General features: G+C 43.2%; 1 protein-coding gene across 1 annotated transcript in view; it reads left to right on the top strand.

The window, feature by feature from the left end:
• Nucleotides 1–25088, top strand: part of KLHL2 (kelch like family member 2) — a 74728-nt gene that overhangs the window by 23121 nt on the left and 26519 nt on the right. The window contains exons 4-5 of the mRNA XM_072120228.1: nucleotides 7527–7648; nucleotides 17585–17747. Of these exons, the coding sequence (XP_071976329.1) occupies nucleotides 7527–7648; nucleotides 17585–17747 (285 nt within the window). The remainder of the gene's footprint in view (nucleotides 1–7526; nucleotides 7649–17584; nucleotides 17748–25088) is intronic.

The raw sequence follows: 25088 nt of genomic DNA, 5'->3' as shown, positions 1-25088 counted from the left end.
ATTAAAATATCCCTGTTGTTTGCACTAAAGCACAGCACACACAGCTCTGCTTCATCCATACATTTACACACACAGCCCTGCTTCATCCATACATTTACACAGATCAGCTATACACACCCACAAACAGAAATGGGAACACTCGCCACTGCTGCATACACTGTGCACTACTATATACACACACACACACACACACACACACACACACACACACACACACACACACACACACACACACACAGCTCTGCTATACACATAAATACACACACAGCTCTGCTATACACATAAATACACACACAGCTCTGCTATACACATAAATACACACACAGCTCTGCTATACACATAAATACACACACAGCTCTGCTATACACACACACACACACACAGCTCTGCTATACACATAAATACACACACAGCTCTGCTATACACATAAATACACACACAGCTCTGCTATACACATAAATACACACACAGCTCTGCTATACACATAAATACACACACAGCTCTGCTATACACATAAATACACACACAGCTCTGCTATACACATAAATACACACACAGCTCTGCTATACACATAAATACACACACAGCTCTGCTATACACATATAAGGAACACACTGGGAAGGACTACACATATGAAAACACGCACACACTTTCTTGCTAAAAAGTGTGTCTTGTAGTCCAAAAAATACGTTAATAAGAAGATATTTTTATCTTGGCCCATATTTATACAATGCTGTAAGGATATGGATGCTTTAAACCCTGCTATAGAGCAGTTAGAACATCTGTATTGTCTTTTAGATTTAGAATTGTGTTTAAAATTTTGGTAGAATTTTCCCTTTTTCATTTGTCACCATGTAAATAAGTCTATGGGGGAGGATCGCAGGGCAGCACTAGAAGTGTTGTCCAAGTATATACTGTAGCCATTATTATTATTATTATTATTATTATTATTATATAATAATAATAATAATACCTTTTCTCCCTGCACATTTTAAAATATGTGGGAATTCCCTGTTGTTCTTTTGTACTTTTCTTGTTTTGCTTTCAAAATAGATTTTTTTAAATAAAAGGTTAGAGGTCTGCAGCCTTTGCCGATAACTGTTCAAAGTTTCCAGACAGATTTTTGCAGGATAAACCAATGCTATGAACTTTTTAGTTAAAAGTAAACCTATTGAGCAAGTGTGTATTGTCTTTAGTGTGTGTCTGACCTGAAGTTATTGGTTTTAGATTGTTGAGTTTACAAAGGAGAGGCTTAATGTTTAACACTGTTCTCATTTAGTTAATTTTATGCACTAATTCCATGTGTGTGTAATATCCAAAAGTCATGAAGAAAGTTTGTGCTTGTCTACATACACCATATATACTAGAATATAAGCCGAGTCTTTCAGCACAAAAAATGTGCTGAAAAACCCCAAACTCTGCTTATGCTCGATTTAAAAAAAACCCCAAAACTTAAAGTCCACCTTTCCAACGCCACCCTCAGGTCAGCTGACGTGCGTGCGTGTGTGGCCAGCGTGGGACCTATGGTTGGCGGTGCTCACACTATGGGGGTTATTTACTAAGGGCCCGATTTGCGTTTTCCCGACGTGTTACCCGAATATTTCCGATTTGCGCCGATTTCCCCTGAATTGCCCCGGGTTTTTGGCGCATGCGATCGGATTGTGGCGTATCGGTGCTGGCATGCACGCAACGGAAATCGAGGACGTGGCCGAACGAAAACCCGACGGATTCGGAAAAGCCGCTGCATTAAAAAAAAAAAAAAGTGTTGCGAGACTTGCACTTACCTTCACCAGGTATAGGCCGGTGAATTTCAGGGCATTCCAGCGGGCCTGGGGGAAATTCAGCGCAGCAGCGCCACCTGGTGGACGTCGGAGGAACTACCTTGGTGAATCCCGGCCGGACCCGAATCCACCGCAGAGAACGCGTTGCTGGATCGCGAATGGACCGGGTAAGTAAATCTGCCCCTATGTATTTGGGGGCTGATGTCATAATGTGTGTGGCCTATGCACATGTGGACCTGCCACTGCTGGAAGTAAGAAGTGGACCTTGCGGGGAGCGTCAGAAAGGAGTACATTGACTATTTTGTTTATGTGCTGGGCATACTGGAAGGCTGGCTACATTCTGCAGGGGGGGGGGGGCAGGCTGACTACATTCTGCAAGGGGGGGGCAGGCTGGCTATATTCTGCAGGGGGGGGCAGGCTGGCTATATTCTGCAGGGGGGGGCAGGCTGGCTATATTCTGCAGGGGGGGGCAGGCTGGCTATATTCTGCGGGGGGGGGCAGACTTGATATATTCTGCAGGGGGGGGCAGGCTTGATATATTCTGCAGGGGGGGGCAGGCTTGATATATTCTGCAGGGGGGGGGGCAGGCTTGATATATTCTGCAGGGGGGGGGCAGGCTTGATATATTCTGCAGGGGGGGGGCAGGCTTGATATATTCTGCAGGGGGGGGGCAGGCTTGATATATTCTGCAGGGGGGGGCAGGCTTGATATATTCTGCAGGGGGGGGGCAGGCTTGATATATTCTGCAGGGGGGGGGCAGGCTTGATATATTCTGCAGGGGGGGGCAGGCTTGATATATTCTGCAGGGGGGGGGCAGGCTTGATATATTCTGCAGGGGGGGGCAGGCTTGATATATTCTGCAGGGGGGGGGCAGGCTTGATATATTCTGCAGGGGGGGGCAGGCTTGCTATATTCTGCAAGGGGGGGGCAGGCTTGATATATTCTGCAGGGGGGGGCAGGCTTGATATATTCTGCAGGGGGGGCAGGCTTGATATATTCTGCAGGGGGGGGGCAGGCTTGATATATTCTGCAGGGGGGGGGGTGCAGGCTTGCTATATTCTGCAAGGGGGGGGCAGGCTTGCTATATTCTGCAGGGTGAATCTAATGGAGGGCTTGGGTCCCTGAAGCAGGCTTTAAAGGGAACATGTCACCAAGGACCTCATATTCACTAAAGACAGGTTGCAGAGGCCCATTACAGCTGCAGTGCAAATCTGCCTCTCTGCTTTTTCTAAGCATTTGCATTACAATATAATTGTGTGTTATAACCTGACAAAATCCTGGGGTAGTCACAGGCTGACTCCTCAGCTCTCAGCCCCCATCTTTGTTCTCCTGTACAGCTCCTCCTCCTGCTCCTTCTCAGAGGTCACAGCCTGGTCAGCCTGACATCAGTGGGGGAGGGACCATCTTCCAGAAAATAAACTTTGATGTGCAATGTAAAATGGCTGCATACAGCCACAGAGGCTCAGAGATGAGCACTTTCCTCAATTTATAGCACGCCTATTTGTTGTGGCTGACGACATGGACTGGACTTCAGGAGAGATGGATACTAATGTAAAAAAAGGGCCAAAAATTTAAGTAGAGGGCATTCTGAGGTGAGGAGAGCTTGACTTCAGTGCTAAACTCTACGTCACTGTGACTTTATACAGCCAATTTACATCTTGCTTCAAAGTTGGTATTCTGGATGATCCCATCTCACTGCGTTATTCTGCTTCACATCATACTAGAAGTGGCTTATTAGGTAATTTTTTGCCAAAAGGTACCCTTTTCCCTGAGATTGAAAAACCTGTCTGTATTCTCCTACAAACAGCTTCATACCTGGCCATACATAGTGTGTACTATTACAGATCAGCTCCAACTGCACTGCCAACACAAACCATGATCAGGTGTGGCACTGTCTGTGGAAATAAGCAATGTGTAACCAGTGGACAACCCCTTTAAGTAGATGACAAATGTCTTTTAAATAAAGAGCTCTTGTTTGGAACCTGCACCTTTTAGGGCACATTCACATGGCCGTCTGCGGGGACCATAGAAGGCAATAGCGGCGCAGATATGGTGCCACACATGTGTGGCACCGATGCGGCCCGCACACTGCAAAATCATAGAGCATACTCTATCTTTTGGCGTGTGTGCGGCCGTGCGCCGCTATTCTCTATGGAGGGAGGAGGGTCACCTCCTCCTCCTCTCCAGCACATGGTGAATGGACCCTTACTTGGGTGGAGGATATATTTACTCTTGAGGAACCTTTGTTGTATCTGCATCTATTAAGATCCATCACATTACAGTGGGATCCATTTGGTTCTGTTTCCAATTTTCGCCCTTTTCCAATTAAAATTTGCAGAATCAGCACTTGGGCTCCTACCCAGATGCAAGCTGAGCCGTAATCTGCCTATTATTACATATTCTCTATGTCTTCCTATTTACTCTCCAGCTTCTGCTCAGCATCATTTCTGGTCGCTGTAGAAGTCGCATGAAGAGTTAATTGGTGACTGTACTTATCTGGCAGACAAGAGATGAGTCTGTGTGTTTTCTTCTTACTGGGACATGTTCTCCAGCTCTGCCTCATAGTCATCTGGTTACTGTCTGTGGCTTCACAAATGTTAGCAGTGAAATGTAGGCTATGCTCAGGGCCCAGCTTCATCTTGTATTATTTCTTCCTTTGTTGTTCTTTACATGAAATCTATCCAATAAATAAGAAAATTAAAGAAAATATAAAGGGAATTTGTGGTTACTAAAATGCAGTGTAATCTGAATGCAAACTGGGGAATCTGCATAGTGTCCTATCTGCAGGCAGCATGTTATAGAGCAGTAGGAGCTGAGCATACTGTATACCCGATAAGAATGCAGTCTGTTACTATAGTTTTAGTTCTGTTCAAGTCAGTAAATCTGTTACTTATCTGTTTTCTAAGCGCAGTTGAGTGAGTTTGTTCCAACTCTGTCTGTGCTGGATTTACCACCCTGCACCCTGAGCTGGCATGCTGTGTACTCGCTCAGCTGTGCTGACTACCTTACACACCCTATCTACATAAGTGTCATTACCATAGTCTTCATGTAGCCATAGTGTAGGGGGTTTCCTGATTTTTTTCCAACAACCTCTATAAGAGTCGGTGTGTAGGAGTTGCGTCCTCTGATCCGGGAAGGTTCCCCGATTTGTTGTTACAGCCCGGCTTACATAGGAATCCTGCAGTTGGCAGCCGACTGTGTCCTCCAGCTGTTTCCAGGACCCCACCCCAGTGTAATATTACACAATGGCACGACCTCTGTTACATCTGAGCCAGTGCTCCGAAAATGTAATATTCTCCAAGGATAGAAGAGTGTTTACATAGTGCTGCGAGACCGAATGCCACATCTACTCTGATACTGAGAGAAAGCTTCGGCAGTGCCCCAGACATCTCATGTAATCATGCACAGATATTTTAGTTTCCTGTATCGAATACATTTTAACCCAATAAGAGCCCTAATATGTAAAAGGTTAAAGAAAAGCTCAGATCAATATGAAACAATAGGGGTAAGTGCTCACGCAGCAGACACTTTTTTTTTTTTTTTTTTTTAGGAACAGAAAAGGACTTTTTCGCCAACCCCCAAATCTTCGCATCTATTTATAGGCTTTGCTCCCACTGTTACGGAGCAATCGCTGTCAGTATTTATGTCTTTATGTCAGATGAACATTGTCCGCTCCAGACCAGGACTACCTGACCAAATCTAAAAAGCGTAATTGGGAAATCTCCTGTCATATGGGCTGTTTATGACTGGTGCGGACTATCTTCAGCTCTTTAATTTCCATTGGGTGCAGCCAAATAATGACATTAGTTACTCGGGGACAGTGGAACACTGATCCCAAGTGTTAAACACCCCCCCAGAAACCGGGATCAAACATGGATCAAAATTGGACAACACACCACCACACAAATGGGCTGCCCCTTTATTGTAAAAAAAAAAACAAACAAAACAACACATTTTGTACTTCTACATCAGACATAGAACTCTAATAGTATGTATCCCGTATAAACTTTTTAAATAATAAAGGAAACCTCTTGCCCTCATTGACATTTTTCTAATCTTTCATATCACAAAAAATATTTTTTTTTAAATATCCAGTGCATATTCATCCATAGGGCAAAGAAAAATTTTGTCCCAAAAAACAAAATCCCATAAAATTAAGCTATAGCTTTTAGACGTCATTTTTAACCTCCTTTACTAGTTTTATTGATGTTTTAGCTCCTATAAGTCAGTGATGGTCAGTGTAAAATTCCACTTTATGATTCCTCTGTGCTATGAGATGCTGTGTACTGACAATGTGCTTTGATTATCAGGGTCCAGGTTTATCTACACTTTTATTCAGCTTCTGAACATTCTGCTAGCATCTATGGTTAGATATTAGAAGTTTGAGTGAAATACTGATACCTGGAGATACTTGATACCGATACTTTCAAGAAAAGAAAAAAGTATTATCTGGATTTAATGTTTAGGGTGCGGTCGCATGGGGCGTTTACATTGTATTTAGAAACCCAATGGAAATGTCTGGGGATGGGGCTCAACCCAATCGTATATGTGTTTTCAATTAAACGCATGTGTTCAGTACTTTTACCTTTTGGTAATGTTAAAGGGGTTTTCCCAAGAAACTAGCTAAACCCAATCCACAGGATTGGATTCTAGTGGATCCCCACAGATCACGAGAATGGGTGGTGCGAGGTACCTCTGTTGGACCCTTCGACACTCCCCAAGATGTGCAGAGCAGACAGCTGCGCATGTCCATTCTGCTCTATTCCTCTCTGTGGAGCTGATGGAGATTCCCTAGCGCCGTGCTTGTAAAAACGTAACCAAAGTCTACTCTGCTCAAATCAGGGAGTGATATGTAGAGAGATATGTGAGTAGTGCATGGAGCTTGTTTTATAGTGTAAATCTATGGAAGATCTAGTCAGAAAAACTTCTCATTTACAACCAGTACGCACATAGGGGCACATTTACTAAGCTCTGTGCGCCAGTTTTCTTCTAATTTTAAAAATATTTTATATTTATATTTAAATCAGTTATAGGGAAAGGGGGGTGATTTGAATTTTTGTTTTTATTTAACATTTTTTAAACTTTTTTTTAGTTTTTACTATTTTCCAGACCCTCCTAGGGTACTTACCTAGGCCGTCTGATTGATCTTGCATACTGGGTATGGCAATGTAATATGCAAATCGCACATTATAATGAATGGGTTAAAATCCGACATCCTCCGAATGACTTCACAGGGCCGAAGATCGAATGCAATATGGCGGTGTGGCCGGAATTAAAATACCTCTGACAGCTTTGCTGGGGGCATTTCCCTGGTTGACACCTGCGATCGGTACTGGTGTTACCGGTGGGTGTTTGCTGCATATTGCCCGTGAGTCCCTCCATAAAGCGTGAGCCAACGCCTGACGTACCATTACATTACACGTTGGTAAGGGGTTATGGTAATTGTTGACTGCAGAGTACAAAGAACATATTGATGAGCGGTAATGAATATGGAGGAAGAGATTACAGGTGATGCTGACAATGAATGTGTGTGGTAAGGTCTAGTATAAGGATCTTTTGGACTGTTACATGGACAGAAGTGCACAGAAAATAATGCAAGTTCTAGCATTTTATTTTCTACTAGTTATAACAAATAGGGGTAACAAATTCTGCAATGCAGTACAGATATTTGTAGCATTAACCTAGTTATAGTAAGATGGTAATGTGTTCACTAATCTCCCTTCTGTATTTTCCCTTTTTTTATAGGTGAAATGAGTGAAAGTCGTGCAAAAAGAGTCCGAATTAAAGAGGTGGATGGATGGACACTAAAATTGCTTGTAGATTACGTTTACACTGCTGAGATAAAAGTGACGGAAGAAAATGTGCAGGTGAGGTTAGATCAGGGCTTACGGGTACCTGATCCCAGGTTGATTGTTAAAGCTTTCCCAGCTACAATGAATGGAGAGCTGTCATTTTTATCGTAGGTCACTTAAAGTGTGAGAGAATCTAAACCCTCCCGAAGCCCCCCCCCCCCCCCACAGAAAATCACTTTGTATGATTTTCAAATAATTAACATTGAAGCAAGTATTTGATTCCATAGAAAACAGAACATAATATTTGGTACAGAGGTCAGACATTTACTGTAATGCTTGACCAAGTTTGCACACTCTGCAGCAGGGATTTTTGGCCCTGTCCTGCATCCAGATCTTTCAGGTTTCAAGGCTGACGCTGGGCAACACATTGGGGCACATTTACTTACCCGTCCGTCGCGATCCCCTAGGTGCGTTGTCCGACGAGGATTCGGAGCTGCCGCGATTCACTAAGATCGTGCGTCCAATTTCCTGCATGTGTCGCTTCTCCGCTGAGGTGCGCCGGAGTTCACCTTCTTCTTCCCGGTGCATGTAAGTGCTTGGCTTGCGACACAATTTTGAATGTTAAATCCCGCATGTTGCAAATACAACAGGCAAACAGTGGAGGAAATAAGATCTTGAACTGTGGTCTAGGACTTGGAGCTCTCCTCTTACTCCATAACGCTTCAAATGAATAGTGTCCAAGAACAAAATCCGTCGGATCATCCGGCGGCCCGCCTTCCGGTTTGTGTCGTGTGAAAGCCAGGGCCCGATGCGCCAAAATCCGATCACGTGCGACAAAAAGCCCTTCTAAATGCGGCGCACATCGGAACTCAACGGATACTCCGATAGTACGGTCCGTGGAGCGTTAGTAAATGAGCCCCGTTGAGTTTTGGCTCCCTCCGAAGATTTCTGATGGGTTCAGGTCTGGTTGTATTCATACTACTTTCTCTAATTCCAGCAAGTGGAGTTGATACTAAAAAGTTCAATTTTGGTCCCTCTCCCATCCCTCCTCTGGATCATCCTTATGGTACATAGGCGACCTTGCCAGCCCTGCATGGCACTCTGGGATCTCTTCAAATCACTTCACTATATTCAAGCAGAAAACACCTACAGACAACACAATATACAATTGAGCAACGTTTTGCTGCTCCACATATTGCTCATGATCCCCTGCACATGGAAATATAACCAACATTTATATTCCTTCCCCCTTGTTTGATTTAAATCCTTTGTCTGTTACATGTTGGTTATATTTCCATCTGTGGAGGGCGTGTTGATACATTGTATATTGTATTGTCTATATGTGTTTTATACCAGAATAATTTGAACTTATTTGAAGAGATACTGGAGTGTCCAGTGAGTGCCGAATACCTTCTGCACATTTTACTAATGTGTATCCGACGGCTTTTAATTTAGGATTTCTTGGATCAAGGACTTTGGGTGAGTCGGCTATATAACAAATTGGTGACTGTGTTCAGTACAAACTATTTTGCTTTTACTATGCAGGTCCGGTCTAGGACCTTGTGTAGTCTGCCGGCCTATCGATATCTAATTGTCCCCTAATTCTTGTTAACCTACACAAGATAATTTGGTAAAAATGACAGGGACAGATGGAAGGATTTTGCTTGTAGGATCAGATCACACAGTTTGTCTGTTACCATGGAAACAGATCTGCACAGGAGTTCTACACATAGAATGACACATTGTTGCTCTATATACATTATAATAATAGATTTTTAGGCTCCTTGCACATGGATGTTGTGGGGATACCCACAAATACGTCCCCATAGAAGCCTATGGAAGCAGTACAGTGAGCCATACCATACCGTGCATGGGAAAAGATGGGGCGTGCTAATAACAATTAATAATTCCTTTATATAGCCCACACAGATTACACAGCGCTCTATCTTTTCCCGGTTTATGGCCGGGCCAATGCCTTGCTCCTCGAGGGGGATCATCCCTCCACCTCTCCAGCAAGTGGCTTCATGTTCGACCGGTCGAGCATACGGCCAAGTGAAAAAGGCCCTATTTGTATAGTGGCATCATATCCTATAGCACTTTACAGATCATGGAGTACATCTACTGACAAAATAAGAAATAACAGAGTAGTAACATTGTCAGATGGAACAATAGTAATGCGTGCCCTGCTCACAAGAGCTTACAATCTATGCGGAGGAATGGGTGACACAGAAGATGGTTCAATGGTCCAGCTATTCTTTTAAAAAAGGATAAATGGATAATAGTAAATGAACCAGTTACCAGCTGCTATTGATAGTTACAGAAACCAGGGTGCATTGGTCTGCAGAGAAACCCATTCAATGGTATCAAGTGGTAAAGGATTACATAGATGGGGGGGGGGGGGAGAAATTGGCCAAGGTTTGTAGAAAAGAAACTGAGTTACATTCAGTCAGGAATGGATAGACCTGTCTGAAAAGAGGATGGGATTTTAGTTCACGTTTGAAACTTTAGTAGTTGGGTTTTAGTCTTGATAGTGTGGGGTAGAGTATTCCAGAGAATTTGTGCAGCTTGGGAGATGTCCTGGAAGCATGAAGAGGAGGTTCAAATAAAAAAAATTCTTAGATCGCTGGCAGATTGAAGAGACTGAGATGAGTAGGAGAGTAAGGGAGTTCAGCAGTGTGCAGAGCTTTGTGGATGAGGGGGATTAGTATGAATTACATTTGAAGGGAGCCGGGTGCAGTGACAGACTGGAGGCACCAGTTTAGCGTCTGGACTGGAAGACGAGCCTGGCTGCTGCATTAAGAATAGATTTAGAGGGAGAGTTTAGTACATAGAAGACAGTGACAAGAGTGAATCAGAGCAACAATTGGGGTTTAGGAAATACTAGGACTATACATTTCTGATACTATTATGGCTATAAATGATAACATTTTGATACATTTCTTTTAAAAAAAAAAAAAAATTGGAACTTTTTTGGTGATGTGGATGAAACCTGTTGTCATGGTCACGCTCATCTGTGATCTGTATGTGTCTGCGGTTAACCATTACCCTATATAAGGCTCAGATGTTTCCAGATGTTTGTAACAATCCCAGGATTCATTGTCTCCTACATTGAGATGAGCAGTCCTTTATTCTGTTACGTTTGGAACATTCTTGCAGGTATAACAAGCACCGTGTCCTTGGTGTGACTTGTTACAGGGCCGGCATTGCCTAGCACAAAGCTGTCTAATCCAGTTATCTGTCAGTAGGATGGTTAGGTGTGAGGGAACAACACGCAGCATGAGGTCCCAGCTGCTCTCACACGTGGGGACATTGCTGGGTCTTTTTCTATAATATTTCTGCCACCAACTGAAGATGGATGGACACGAAGGTGTGAATGTAGCCTTACAAGCGCAGTTCAGAAGCTCTATGAAACCCAGCCCACAGTTTGTGTTTTTTATTTCTTTTTCTTAAACCAGAGGATTGTAGTAATGGGCCAGAAAATAATAACCTCCCGATAATTCTCATGGCTCAGCTTACCAGCTTGTATAGTGACTCTCTGGGCAAAGCGGCCCTGTACTGACCTTGACCCAGCATTTATCCACACAGAAAACAAAAAGAAACCTGGTTACCCCAGAAAATGGCCTGAAAATGTATATGTGACAGTTTTCTTTGGACACACATCTCCTATATACTGCGGTCATTCTTCTGGTGTGTCTTATAGTGGATGGTTATCCTCAACTGGTGATCTTTTACTGGGTCAGTGTGGGAAACCATCATGGTTTAGATACTTATAAAAGTACAAGTTGAGATGAACTCCAAGTAATTTTAAAGGTTCTTTGAAAATGGGATGGTGGGTACTGGGCACTACAGGTAAATGATGCGTTCTTTTTATTTCTTAAGTTTTCCTTTGTGGGTACTGAGCAATGGCATAGAAACGGGGAAGTCCCTGTGGCACGAGCTGCTAAATCACACCGTAAAATTAAGGCTTCACACTGCTTTCGGTCACCTAATCCCTTTCCCCACCATGCTCCCTTAAGGGAAGTCTGCTTGTACAAGGAATTGGACCAGTGGAAGGCAGCTCCCTCATAGCTCCTTAGCTGCTCTCTATAATTCCCAGTACCTTCCACAAGAAAAAGCTAACTCCGACTAACGATGAGCTGTTGGCCCACCACCAAATGATCCTTAGCCTGGTACTAAGCTGTGGCCCAGTGGTTGGGGACCACTGTACTAATGAACACCTTTAGAAGCCTATGTCCCTTGTCAGCCCTCCAGTTACTAGGCCTTGGCAAGCAGAAGTAGGTGCATTTCAGGCTTGACCACTCGTACAAAATTTTTGGCTTTAGAGTGAAATTTGTGGAAAACTAAAAAAGTTCATGCTACAGTAATATTCTATCATGAAAGTAGGGTATTTAAGTAGAAGAATGTAACCGATTTCCTTGCCTCAATTTTTTTTAAACAAAAGGCGTCAAACGTAGTTGATACCCACACAAAATGTCAATGATTCAATAACTTTTGGGCTTTGAGCTTCAATTATGTATTTACTATGACATATTCTGCTGTTGGCAAGTCGACTTAATAAATGAGAGGCAGTATCACTCTCTTCTTGTATGTTACATGGGGCTGTGTGTCTGGTACGGGCTGAGGTGCATTTTACATGGGACTGTGTGTTTTGGTGTGGGCTGCCGTGTATGTTACATGGGGCTATGTGTCTGGTGTGGGCTGAGGTGCATTTTACATGGGACTGTGTGTCTGGTGTGGATTGAAGTGTATATAGATGTATTACTGGGGGTAAGGCAGCTGTATTTAGATGTTTTGCGGGGGGGTTTGGTGGCTGGATGTATAGATGTTTTGCGGGGGGGTTTGGTGGCTGGATGTATAGATGTTGTGCAGGGGGGTTTGGTGGCTGGATGTATAGATGTTGTGCAGGGGGGTTTGGTGGCTGGATGTATAGATGTTGTGCAGGGGGGTTTGGTGGCTGGATGTATAGATGTTGTGCAGGGGGGTTTGGTGGCTGTATGTATAGATGTTTTGCGGGGGGGGGGTTTGGTGGCTGGATGTATAGATGTTTTGCGGGGGGGGTTTGGTGGCTGGATGTATAGATGTTTTGCGGGGGGGGTTTGGTGGCTGGATGTATAGATGTTGTGCGGGGGGGTTTGGTGGCTGGATGTATAGATGTTGTGCGGGGGGGTTTGGTGGCTGGATGTATAGATGTTGTGCGGGGGGGTTTGGTGGCTGGATGTATAGATGTTTTGCGGGGGGGTTTGGTGGCTGGATGTATAGATGTTTTGCGGGGGGGTTTGGTGGCTGGATGTATAGATGTTTTGCGGGGGGGTTTGGTGGCTGGATGTATAGATGTTTTGCGGGGGGGGGTTTGGTGGCTGGATGTATAGATGTTGTGCGGGGGGGTTTGGTGGCTGGATGTATAGATGTTTTGCGGGGGGGGTTTGGTGGCTGGATGTATAGATGTTTTGCGGGGGGGGGTTTGGTGGCTGGATGTATAGATGTTTTGCGGGGGGGGGGGGTTTGGTGGCTGGATGTATAGATGTTTTGCGGGGGGGGGGGGGGTTTGGTGGCTGGATGTATAGATGTTTTGCGGGGGGGTTTGGTGGCTGGATGTATAGATGTTTTGCGGGGGGGGGGGTTTGGTGGCTGGATGTATAGATGTTGTGCGGGGGGGTTTGGTGGCTGGATGTATAGATGTTGTGCGGGGGGGCTTGGTGGCTGGATGTATAGATGTTTTGCGGGGGGGGGGTTTGGTGGCTGGATGTATAGATGTTGTGCGGGGGGGTTTGGTGGCTGGATGTATAGATGTTTTGCGGGGGGGTTTGGTGGCTGGATGTATAGATGTTTTGCGGGGGGGGGTTTGGTGGCTGGATGTATAGATGTTGTGCAGGGGGGTTTGGTGGCTGGATGTATAGATGTTTTGCGGGGGGGGGGGGGGTTTGGTGGCTGGATGTATAGATGTTGTGCGGGGGGGTTTGGTGGCTGGATGTATAGATGTTGTGCGGGGGGGCTTGGTGGCTGGATGTATAGATGTTGTGCGGGGGGGTTTGGTGGCTGGATGTATAGATGTTGTGCGGAGGGGGTTTGGTGGCTGGATGTATAGATGTTTTGCGGGGGGGTTTGGTGGCTGGATGTATAGATGTTTTGCGGGGGGGGGTTTGGTGGCTGGATGTATAGATGTTGTGCAGGGGGGTTTGGTGGCTGGATGTATAGATGTTTTGCGGGGGGGTTTGGTGGCTGGATGTATAGATGTGCGGGGGGGCTTGGTGGCTGGATGTATAGATGTTGTGCGGGGGGGCTTGGTGGCTGGATGTATAGATGTTGTGCGGGGGGGCTTCACACACGTGTATAATATGCACCTGCATTTATATATAATATTTCACACAGTAAAATTTTAAAACTTGAACTGGAAATCAAAAATGGTCTGTAACTTTTATATTCTAAATAGTGGGGAGGAAAAAATCTGTAAATGGATGTACTTGACAGAGGAGTGTGGAGCGACCCATAATAAATCACCTCTGCCTCTACCAGGAAACATTTGTGAGCTGAGAGTTTTGTAACTCTGTGTGATGCAGATATTTTTATGAATGTGTATTTTTAGCACGTTCTTGTGTCATTCACCCACAGCTTTTATGTAGTTTAACTGCAAAATGAATCAGAGTAAACATCACATCCAGCTAAAATTATTATCCAGCAATAGAAGTGCAGATATGAGTAAGAGACCTGCAATGTGAATCTTCTCTGCTGACTATTTGAAGGGATGGAGATTTATTGTCTACTTTTCATAACATAAGGCTTTGTCTATTGTTTTTTTTTTCTCATATAGCAGATAGCACATTATAATGAAAGCACATTGTAATGAAAGGGTTAAAACAAGACAGCCTCGGGTCTTCGGAAGACCTGAGGCTGTCATGGCGACGGATCGCTGCTCCCCAATGATGTCACAGGGAGCGACGATTCTCGGCAAGATGGTGGCGCCCGTGCTAGCACCGATCGCAGGTCTTGCAATCCATGCCGTGCATGGAGAGGTGTGCCCTCTCTATGCACCGGGCGGTCGTGAACCAGTTAAAGAGGACTTGTCACCAGATTTTGACCACCCTGACTTACAATGCCTGGTGATAAAGCCTTCCCCCATATCACCTTAAATTAGCTGCTAGTGAGGCACTGTACCTTAATTACGGACTGTTTTCTGATATGTAAATTAGCTTCTTTGGGGTCTCTGACTCATTTCTCTTTCAGGTTGGCAGTGAACCACGCCCCCTTATTCTGACTGACAGCTCTGTGTCTCTCCAAATCCCTGCTCTGCCTCCTTGTACTTGGGGACCGTCTGCTAATATTCAACTACAGACATATAAAGCTCTATGTACAGATGGGAAATATTTTTTTACACGGCGCCTTGTGTTACATTCATAACATGTGACATCTTCAGGTCCTTTAACCTTCTAATAATAGCAAACTGTACACCATGTATGTGATCACATGAAATTGCAGCACACTCCATGGAGAGGTGTAGAAATCCATGGAGGCTGCTGTGACTTCATGTGGTCAGATACATGCATGGGGTACAGTTTGCTATTATTAAGAGGTTAAAGTACCTGAGATAATGTCACTCTGGTCACATGACATGAACTGTGACCAGTTAGTAGGCACAAGGCATGGGGAGGATTATATGGGGGGGGGGGTCAGATTAGCAGGACACACCCCCTCTGTTGCCATGTAATATGAGATAAAAGGTGATTTATGTGGATGTAAGTGAAACAATTTTTAGCTAAAAGAAGGGGGTCAGTCAGTTATTAGAGCTTTATAGGAACTTGTCACTGGGTATATATGTGCAAATGTGCTGACAGGTTCCCTTTAACTTAATATTATGTTGCAAAACCTTTTGAGGCAATCGCTGTAATCTAACCATTTCTGTAACTGTCAATGAGACTTCTGCACCTCTCAGCAGGTATTTGGCTAATCCCTCATGAGCAAACTGCACCAGCTGTCTGGGGTGTGAAGGTGCCCCTGCCCTATCTAGACGCCAGGTTTCCTCCTTCCAAAGATGCTCAATAGGATCTGTGTGCGGGCTCATAGATGGCCACCTCAGAATAGTCCATTGTGTTCCTCTTCCTGCCATTTTTTGGGTGCTTTTAGCTGTGAGTTTTGGATCATTATTTTATTGCAAGCCCCACGACCTGTGACTGACATTGACTTTTTACACTGGGCAGCACATTTCCCTCCAGAATATCTTGGTAGTCTTCCGATTGTACCCTGCATAGTTTTTAGACGCCCTGTGCCAGATTCAGCAAGAAGCCCCCGAACATAACAGAGTCTCCGCCATGTTTCATAGTATAGGCGGTCCCCTACTTAAGAACACTCGACTTACATACGACCCCTAGTTACAAACGGACCTCTGGATATTGGTAATTTATTGTACTTTAGTCCTAGGCTACAATCATCAGCTGTAACAGTTATCACAGGTGTCTGTAATGAAGCTTTATTGTTAATCCTGATTCTTATGACAACCCAACATTTTTAAAATCCAATTGTCACAGAGACCAAAAAAGTTCTGGCTGGGATTACAATGATAAAATATACAGTTCCGACTTACATACAAATTCAACTTAAGAACAAACCTACAGAACCTATCTTGTATGTAACCCGGGGACTGCCTGTACATGAAAATATATATTTAATTTTTCCATCTGTGGTCATAGAGCTGATGTGCCTTGCCAAAAAGTTAGATTTTAGTCTCATCTGTTCATAGGACATTCTCCCAGAATGTTCTAACATAAATGTGTGTGTATAAGTGAGCTCCTAATATTAATCATGTAATAATGGTTACATAAATATGTCCTAGTCATCATCTGCCTGTACAAGGCTCTTCCACCTTCTCATCCTGATCCAGTTCTCCTCCTTCTCTGATGTCTTTCCAGTGATACTTGGGGATCTGGTTTGGTTTGCTGTAATAGTTTGTGTTTGCTGGGAGTTGTTCTAGCATGCTATAAAAATAAATAAAAATCTTCTAAATTCTTGTGAGTCATTGATTGTCTGACCTAGATGACTAAAGCTCTACCAGTGAATGGCAATAAATAATCATTATTATAGTTGCCCCAACCCTCCTCTTAATGGATTTTGCACCTAGAAGGGGCTCATCCAGAGATCAGCCACAATGAAGACTTGATCTCATTCTGGTTCTCCTGAAAAACAAAGGAAAGCTCAGAGAGTCCACTTAATTTACGAATGTAATTTTTAAGTTGAGGCACTAATCTATCTCCAGGTTTTACATGGGTCATTACTGAAATGAGGTTTTCTATAATCCACCATAGACATTTTAGATTTGTGGGGAACATGGTTGGTGACATTTTGAGGTTTTGGCTAAATCGATGTGGACTGGGGTTTGGTTGTATGTGTGTGTCAGCTATCAATAATGATACTTTTGTTTAGAAACTTTGGGTTCCCATTTTTTTTTTTGGCTTGGTTGCAGTCTGTTTGACAGTGTTAAACTCTGTCCACACCTGCATAAAAACGTCAGTCTTCAAACTACCACCACCCGCAGGTTGGGTGAAATATTTTTCCTTCTAGCATCCATTATTGTATATTGAAGCTCCCCTGTTTTCTAGCAGTGAGTCTCAAGGGCTTGTGTTATTCATGTGAGGCAGTATATGTTTCACTTCATGTCTGCTTCCCCCCTCCACCCCTTTGGCTGTGCAGCGCAGAGGTTGATTCATTAGCCGGAGGGAGAGGGACTTGATATAAGGGATACTCTAGCACACATGTATTAAAGCGTTTGTAACAACTTTCTGTCTGATTTTGCACTGAAAAGAATGTGTATTTACATGAATAGCACACGCCCTAGGGACTAGCTGCTCTTATCAGGTTCATAAAGTTCATTTTCTGGGGATGGCAAAATTGTTTTTTTTTTTTTTTTTTGGGCACAAGTTACTAAAGTGCAATGGGAACCTGTGAAATCTAGTGACGGGTTCCTTTTTTAAAATGAAAGCAGAGAGACTGTGTAACCTAATAAGTTCCCCATGTTTCTTGCAGGTTCTTCTTCCAGCAGCCAGTCTATTACAACTGCAAGATGTGAGGAAAACTTGCTGCGAGTTCCTTGAGTCCCAGCTTCACCCAACCAATTGCTTAGGGATCAGAGCTTTTGCCGACATGCATGCATGTACAGAATTGTTACATCAAGCTAACACTTTTGCAGGTAACGCCTCCAGTGTGTTGTTCATCCGTTACTAATCTGCATTGAAATGACATTGGGGGAGACGTATTATTAGACCATTCTCTCCTGCACCAGATTAATCATTGTCTGTATGGTTAATCTGGTGTAGTACAAGACTGGCCAGTCCTACTTTGCACCTCCTATTAGTTTGTGTAGTTTGCTGCACCACAATTATACATTTTCTGATACATGGACTGAATTTACTGGCGCACAGGCTACTTTCTGTCTGGTTACTGCACCTAGTTACGAAGTACACGGTCCTTGGAAAACAACCTAAAAATGGTCTAATACTTTCAGTAAATGTGGTGCTCAGCATTTCGGGGGGGAAATTACTCCAGCTTTTTGGCATAGACAGATTGATACATCTCCCCCCACTGTTGTTTGTTTATTTACAGGGTAAGGCTACATTCACACTGCCATATGGGGGATGTATATACTGCCTATATACCTCCCCCATAGACGGCAATGGGTGCACGGCACCCTAAAGGAGTGGTACAGTGCAGCACACGAGAGGCACCGTACCACTATGTACCCCGTGAAAAGATGGGACATGTCCTATCTTTTCCCGGCAAATGGCGCAGTGCACCATGTTCCTCTCCCCAGCGCCACAGTGTGCGCGCCGTGCTACGGTACGGCTGGTAACGGCAATGTGAATATGGCCTATATGTTATCGGTTATCCTAAACCTTATTTGATATAACAGCCCAAATGACTGCATGAGTTGTGAGCTCCTGCTTTTCTTTCCTGTAACATTATAATGTCTATAATCTATATGGCATTTGCTATTACAAGAGAAGATGTTTTCCCTTCATGGCAGGCAGATGCAATAATAATAATAATTCTTTATTTATATAGCGCACACAGATTACGCAGCGCTGCACAAGCATATCAAATTGGTTCCTGTCCCCATGGGGCTCACAATCTAAACAACCTAACAGTATATTTTTGAAGTGTGGGAGGAAACCCACGCAAACACATACAAACAATGAGAGAACATACAAACTCTTTGCAGATGTTGACCTGGGTGGGATTCGAACCCAGGACCCCAGTGCTGCAAGGCAGAAGTGCTACTCACTCAGCCACCGTGCCGCCCATATGGCTGTTACAGCCTTTAGGTGCTGGCCCAGGCTAGTATTTCCATACATCCAGGCTTCCAGGACCCAGTGGACATGGGTGAGGGTCACGTGATATAACTGTAGTCAGATGGCCCTGGCATGTTGGCTTAGTATTGAGCCATGGCAGCTTCAGATAAAGTTCATGTATCCTGATAAAGCTGATAAAGCTACTGTAAATGTCTAAAAGAATGAATGCCGTCCTGGAAAAATCCTGCTCCACGGCTGTCTAGATGGATATGGTGCAGAGGCAGGGGTGCAGCTCAGGGAGGGGAAATAAATTATTGTCCAAGGTAGACTTCATAAATATTAACCAGGGGAATTGATTTATGTGGCAGAGAGGAGTGACATAGGAGAGACCAGGGTGTGGCAGGGGAGCCTCCATGGAAGGGAAACGTGTGTTTCTGAACTTTATGACCAAATTGTAACTCAAGATAAAGGGATGTAGTTACACCACTTATGCAATTCAATCTGCTGTAGAATGTCCAGGCAGAGTGTTATAGAGCAGGAGGAGCGGAGTTGATTGTGAATAGTCTCCTATATGAAGCCGACATGTTCTGGGACAGGAGAAGCTGAGATAATTGTATATAATGTCCTTCACAAGCGCAGTATGTTATAGAGCAGGTGGAGCTAAGCTTAATGCACACTGTCCTATAGGAAGGCCACATGTTATAGAAAGGGAGAAGCAAAGTGGATTTTAAATGGCCAAATGTCCACAGTGTCCTATAAGAAAGCCACATTTCATAGAGCTAATATAAATGTACACAGTGTCCTATATGAAAGCAGCATGTTATATTACAGGAGGAGCTTATATAAATGTACACAGTGTCCTATATGGAGGCAGCATGTTATATTACAGGAGGAGCTTATATAAATGTACACAGTGTCCTATATGGAGGCAGCATGTTATATTACAGGAGGAGCTTATATAAGTGTGCAGTGTCCTATATGGAGGCAGCATGTTATATTACAGGAGGAGCTTATATAAATGTGCACAGTGTCCTATATGGAGGCAGCATGTTATATTACAGGAGGAGCTTATATAAATGTACACAGTGTCCTATATGGAGGCAGCATGTTATATTACAGGAGGAGCAGAGATAAATGTACACAGTGTCCTATATGAAAGCAGCATGTTATATTACAGGAGGAGCTTATATAAATGTACACAGTGTCCTATATGGAGGCAGCATGTTATATTACAGGAGGAGCTTATATAAATGTACACAGTGTCCTATATGGAGGCAGCATGTTATATTACAGGAGGAGCTTATATAAATGTACACAGTGTCCTATATGGAGGCAGCATGTTATATTACAGGAGGAGCTTATATAAGTGTGCAGTGTCCTATATGGAGGCAGCATGTTATATTACAGGAGGAGCTTATATAAATGTACACAGTGTCCTATATGGAGGCAGCATGTTATATTACAGGAGGAGCAGAGATAAATGTACACAGTGTCCTATATGGAGGCAGCATGTTATATTACAGGAGGAGCAGAGATAAATGTACACAGTGTCCTATATGAAAGCAGCATGTTATATTACAGGAGGAGCAGAGATAAATGTACACAGTGTCCTATATGGAGGCAGCATGTTATATTACAGGAGGAGCAGAGATAAATGTACACAGTGTCCTATATGAAGATACCAGTCATGTAGATGATAAAAATGTAATTTTTTTTTTTTTACCATAAAACTATACAATCAACCAGCTCGGCCTCAAACTTGGCCAAAACCTGCTTTTTGAAGATGTTTAAAAATATGTATGGGGCTCTTTTTTCCGCAAATAAAGATGTGTTTTGTGTTCTCGTACCTGGTTGTATACAGATACTCAGGCACATAAAGGACGGATGATGTAGAGTCACCAGATATTTTGCTGTGTTTTTCCTATGCGGGATCTACATTCAGTACTGCGTGTTCACTGTACAAATGCTGTGCAACTACTGCTCTTCCTCCTCACCATCTGCTATCTTTGTTGCCAGCTATATCTCCCAGTTTAGCATATTATGTTGCTTTATGAATGATTTTTTTTTTTTTTTTTTTTTTTTTTTACATCTATATTTCTACTTAAATAATATGCCAATCCTGGAACAATAAAATGGTGATACAGTGAGCACAGATTTATGGCAGCCAAATCCCTTTCTACTTAGATTTTCAATGTAGCGGAAGCTTTTGTGACGCTGACGCATCCGATTCTGCTTTGTCGTCTCTCCCACTGATTACTCTGCAGTTATATCCTGGAGGACATTAAGTAGACTAGAAAAACTGATGCTATTCTTCACACACTGCCCACACTGGGCACCGACAAGTCCAGCTACAAACAGCAAGGGGTGTATGGAGGGGGCTAACTGGCTGAGCCCTCTCCATACAGGGTGCTCATGATTTCTGCATAATGGTGGCAATTGGTGGCGGATGTTAATTGTTGCGCATAGGCACCACCATAACGGCTTTGTTCATCGGTAGAAAGTTAAGGATCAGTTACTGTATTACAATATATGAGTTTTTTTTGTTTTTGGTGGTATATTTTAGGAGCGATCAGACACAATAAATACTCTAGGGGCCCTTAAAATAAAAATAAAGAAATACTATAAATAAATTTAAATAAATAAATATATAATATATATATGACGAAAAGGCAGCACAAAAATGGGGTGAAAAAAATGGTGGTTTAATCCATAAAAGACGACGTTTCGGCTCGTGAGCCTTTCTCACGAGCCGAAACGTCGTCTTTTATGGATTAAACCACCGTTTTTTTCACCCCATTTTTGTGCTGCCTTTTCGTCATTTGTTTATTGGAGGGTCCCTCTCCTGGCCAGGACCCAGTACGGCTTTGCACACAATTAGCTCTGTTTGGCTATATCATCTTCTAATAACTGCTATGTTGCTTGAACTTTCCTTCTCTATATATAATATATATATATATATATATATATATATATATATATATATATATATATATATATATATATATATATATATATATATATATATATATATATATATATTATATATTAGTACAGACCTAAAGTTTGGACACACCTTCTTATTCAAAGATTTTTCTGTATTTTCATGACTATAAAAATTGTAGATTTACATTGAAGGCATCAAAACTTTGAATTACCCGATGTGGAATTATATACTTTAAAAAGAAAGTGTAAAACAACTGAAAATCTTTCTTATATTCTAGGTTCTTCAATGTAGCCACCTTTTGCTTTGATTACTGCTTTGCGCTCTCTTGGCATTTTCTTGATGAGCTTCAAGAGGTAGTCACCTGAAATGGTCTTTACATCACAGGTGCCCTGTCAGGTGTAATAAGTGGGATTTATAAATAAATGGGGTTGGGACCATCAGTTGTGTTGTGCAGAAGACAGGTGGATACACAGATGATAGTCGGAGGTTAAAGCGGCTCAGATTAGAGCCACACCGAGTTCTAGCAGCGGACATATCTCTACCACATCTGAGGAGACTGTGCAGCAGCCTTCATGGTAAAATAGCTGTTAGGAAACCACTTCTAAGGCCAGGCAACAACCAGAAGAGACTTGTTTGGGCTAACCAGTGCGTCTTTGTACAATGAAGAAAAGGCGAACGAATGGACTCTACATGCCTGGTTCCCACCATGAAGCATGGAGGAGGACGTGTGATGGTGTAGGGGGGCTTTGCTGGTGACACTGTTGGGGATTTATTCAAAATTGAAGGACTGAACCAGCATGGTTACCATAGTATCTTGCATCGGCTGCTTTTCCATCCAGTTTGCGTTTAGTTGGACCATCATTTATTTTTCACCAGGACAATGACCCCAAACACACCTCCAGTCTGTGTAAGGGCTATTTGACCAAGAAAGAGGGATGGGGTACTACACCAGATGACCTGGCCTCCACAGTCACCAGTCCTGAACCCAATCGAGATGGTTTGGTGTCAGCTGGACCGCAGAATAAAGGCAAAAGGGCCAACAAGTGCTAAGCATCTCTGGGAACTTGTTCAAGACTGTTGGAAGGCCATTTCAGGTGAAGGATGAAGGATTTTAAACCAAGCACACTGACCTACTGGATTGTGCCCCCTCTGGAATGATTTGCTCTTCTCTAAGCGTTATATGCCCATGTTTTTAAGGGGAAAAGTAGGTTTTAAAAGTATGCACGTGAGCCTGAGGAGCTGCAGGCTTTATTAACACACATGGAGCCTTGAGCCTCTAAGGCTCATTTGCATATTTCTAAAAGGCTTTTATTTTTTGTAAAAACCAAGGCAAAAGAAGCTAAAAAAGAGTGGGTCCTGGAAAAGGGGGCACTCACCAGATTCAGTGTGAATCTACAATTCTTATAGTCAGAAAATACAGAAAACTCCTTGAATGAGAAGCTGTGTCCAAACTTTTGATTTCTAATATATATATTTATGCACACAATTGAGTTCGAAATTGGAGAACACACAATTTCCTAAATATTAAGGTCATTATGTAGTCATATGTGAATATATCCATAACATAATTATCACATTAGTAAAATTGTATTTTTTAACCCCTTACCGACATGTGACGTAATAGTACGTCACATGTCGGGTCCTGGTACATGGAGAGGGCTCGCGGGCCGAGCCCTCTCCATAGCCGTTAAGTCTTTGCTGCATATTGCATACCCGGTGCCAGCGGCTTCAAAAAGACGGCGGCGCACAGGCGCTGCCATCTATCCGTTGATCGTCGCTCCCCGTGACGTCATCGGGGAGCGGCGATCCGTTGCCATGGTAGCTTCGGGTCTCATGAAGACCCGAAGCTACTTCGGGTTAACCCATTCATTACCATGTGCTGTCAGCACATGGTAATGTATGAGTAGTAAAATGCCCATATACTGCCATACTGTAGTATGCCAGTATATGATGGGATCGTACAGACACCCTAGGGTTAAAGTACCCTAGGGAGTCTGAAAAATAGTAAAAATGAAAATTAAAAAAAAGTAAAAATAAAAAAATTATAATAAAAAAACCTAAAAATTCAAATCACCCCCCTTTCCCTAGAACTGATATAGATATAAATAAACAGTAAAAATCATAAACACATTAGGTATTGCCGCGTCCGAAAATGCCCGATCTATCAAAGACTATCGAAGACTTTTGATGTATCCGGCAGTCCCGGAGGTGGCTAACGGCAAATGTCTACAACTGTACATATCCCTAAGGCTACATTCACACACATGTATGGGGGAAGTATATACGGCCGATATACGTCCCCCATACACTCCTATGGGCTCACGGCCCTGTACGGGGGCGGTACGGTATTACGGAGCCATGCGCTGTATCTCCCTATGGAGAGGGGCGGGGGTGAGCAGCGCTCATCCCTTGCTCCTCTCCGCAGCGCCGATGTATGCCTACATCGTGTGAATGTAGCCTTACATTGTAAAAATACATGATAAACAGAAGACTAATTTGTCTAGTAGTTTAGTATGAAATGTGAACATTCTAAAATAATAGCAAAAGAAATAATATAAATACATAGTAATACATGTGTGTTCCCTAAAAAAAACAACTTACTCTACTTACTTGCTACTGGATCTGAAGAGGCAAAATAGAATAAATAAGAATATAAGGCCTGGTCATTAAATGTATCTGTCCCTCCAGTGTACGGGGCATGTGTAGGGCATAACATACGCTTGGGCCGAGCGTTTGCTTTCTAATGACATTCCTCTCCAGATTTCATTAGGCGCAGGCAGCTGCAGCCATGTCTCGCACGTCTCTGATGTTATACCGTGACTCCCTAATAATGAGGTGATCTGCCCCGCAGGCATCCACCTTCACCTCCGCCATTTCACATCTTGTACCGGTGCCAGATCCTTTCTAGTGCAGCGTTTGTTAAAAATTATCTCTCGTTCCCATGGTTCCTTATCTGCTTTTAAATCTCGGCGGTTTATGTAGTGGGAATGATTTATGGCGGCTAAAATGTAACTTGTTCTTAACTAACTAATTTTAAAAAAGTGCCATTTTTTACATAGGAATCTTTGCCTCTATACAAACTGCAGAACAAGGTCAGTGGGGTGGGAGACGCTGGCAGATACTGATTTAGACAATGCTTCAGGTTGGGCTACCTACAGACGATAATAGAGCCAATAGATTATATATGTTTTAGTGTTGTCTGTGTGATCCTTTAAAATACTGTTCTCACTAGGACATACTCTTTTATGATTGGTTGCACCATCAATCAAAACTAGGGCCATAAGCTGAGTAGATTATC

Source organism: Engystomops pustulosus, chromosome 1 (assembly GCF_040894005.1).
Source record: "Engystomops pustulosus chromosome 1, aEngPut4.maternal, whole genome shotgun sequence".
Lineage (NCBI taxonomy): Eukaryota > Metazoa > Chordata > Amphibia > Anura > Leptodactylidae > Engystomops > Engystomops pustulosus.
This window is presented reverse-complemented; position numbering and strand designations above follow the sequence as displayed.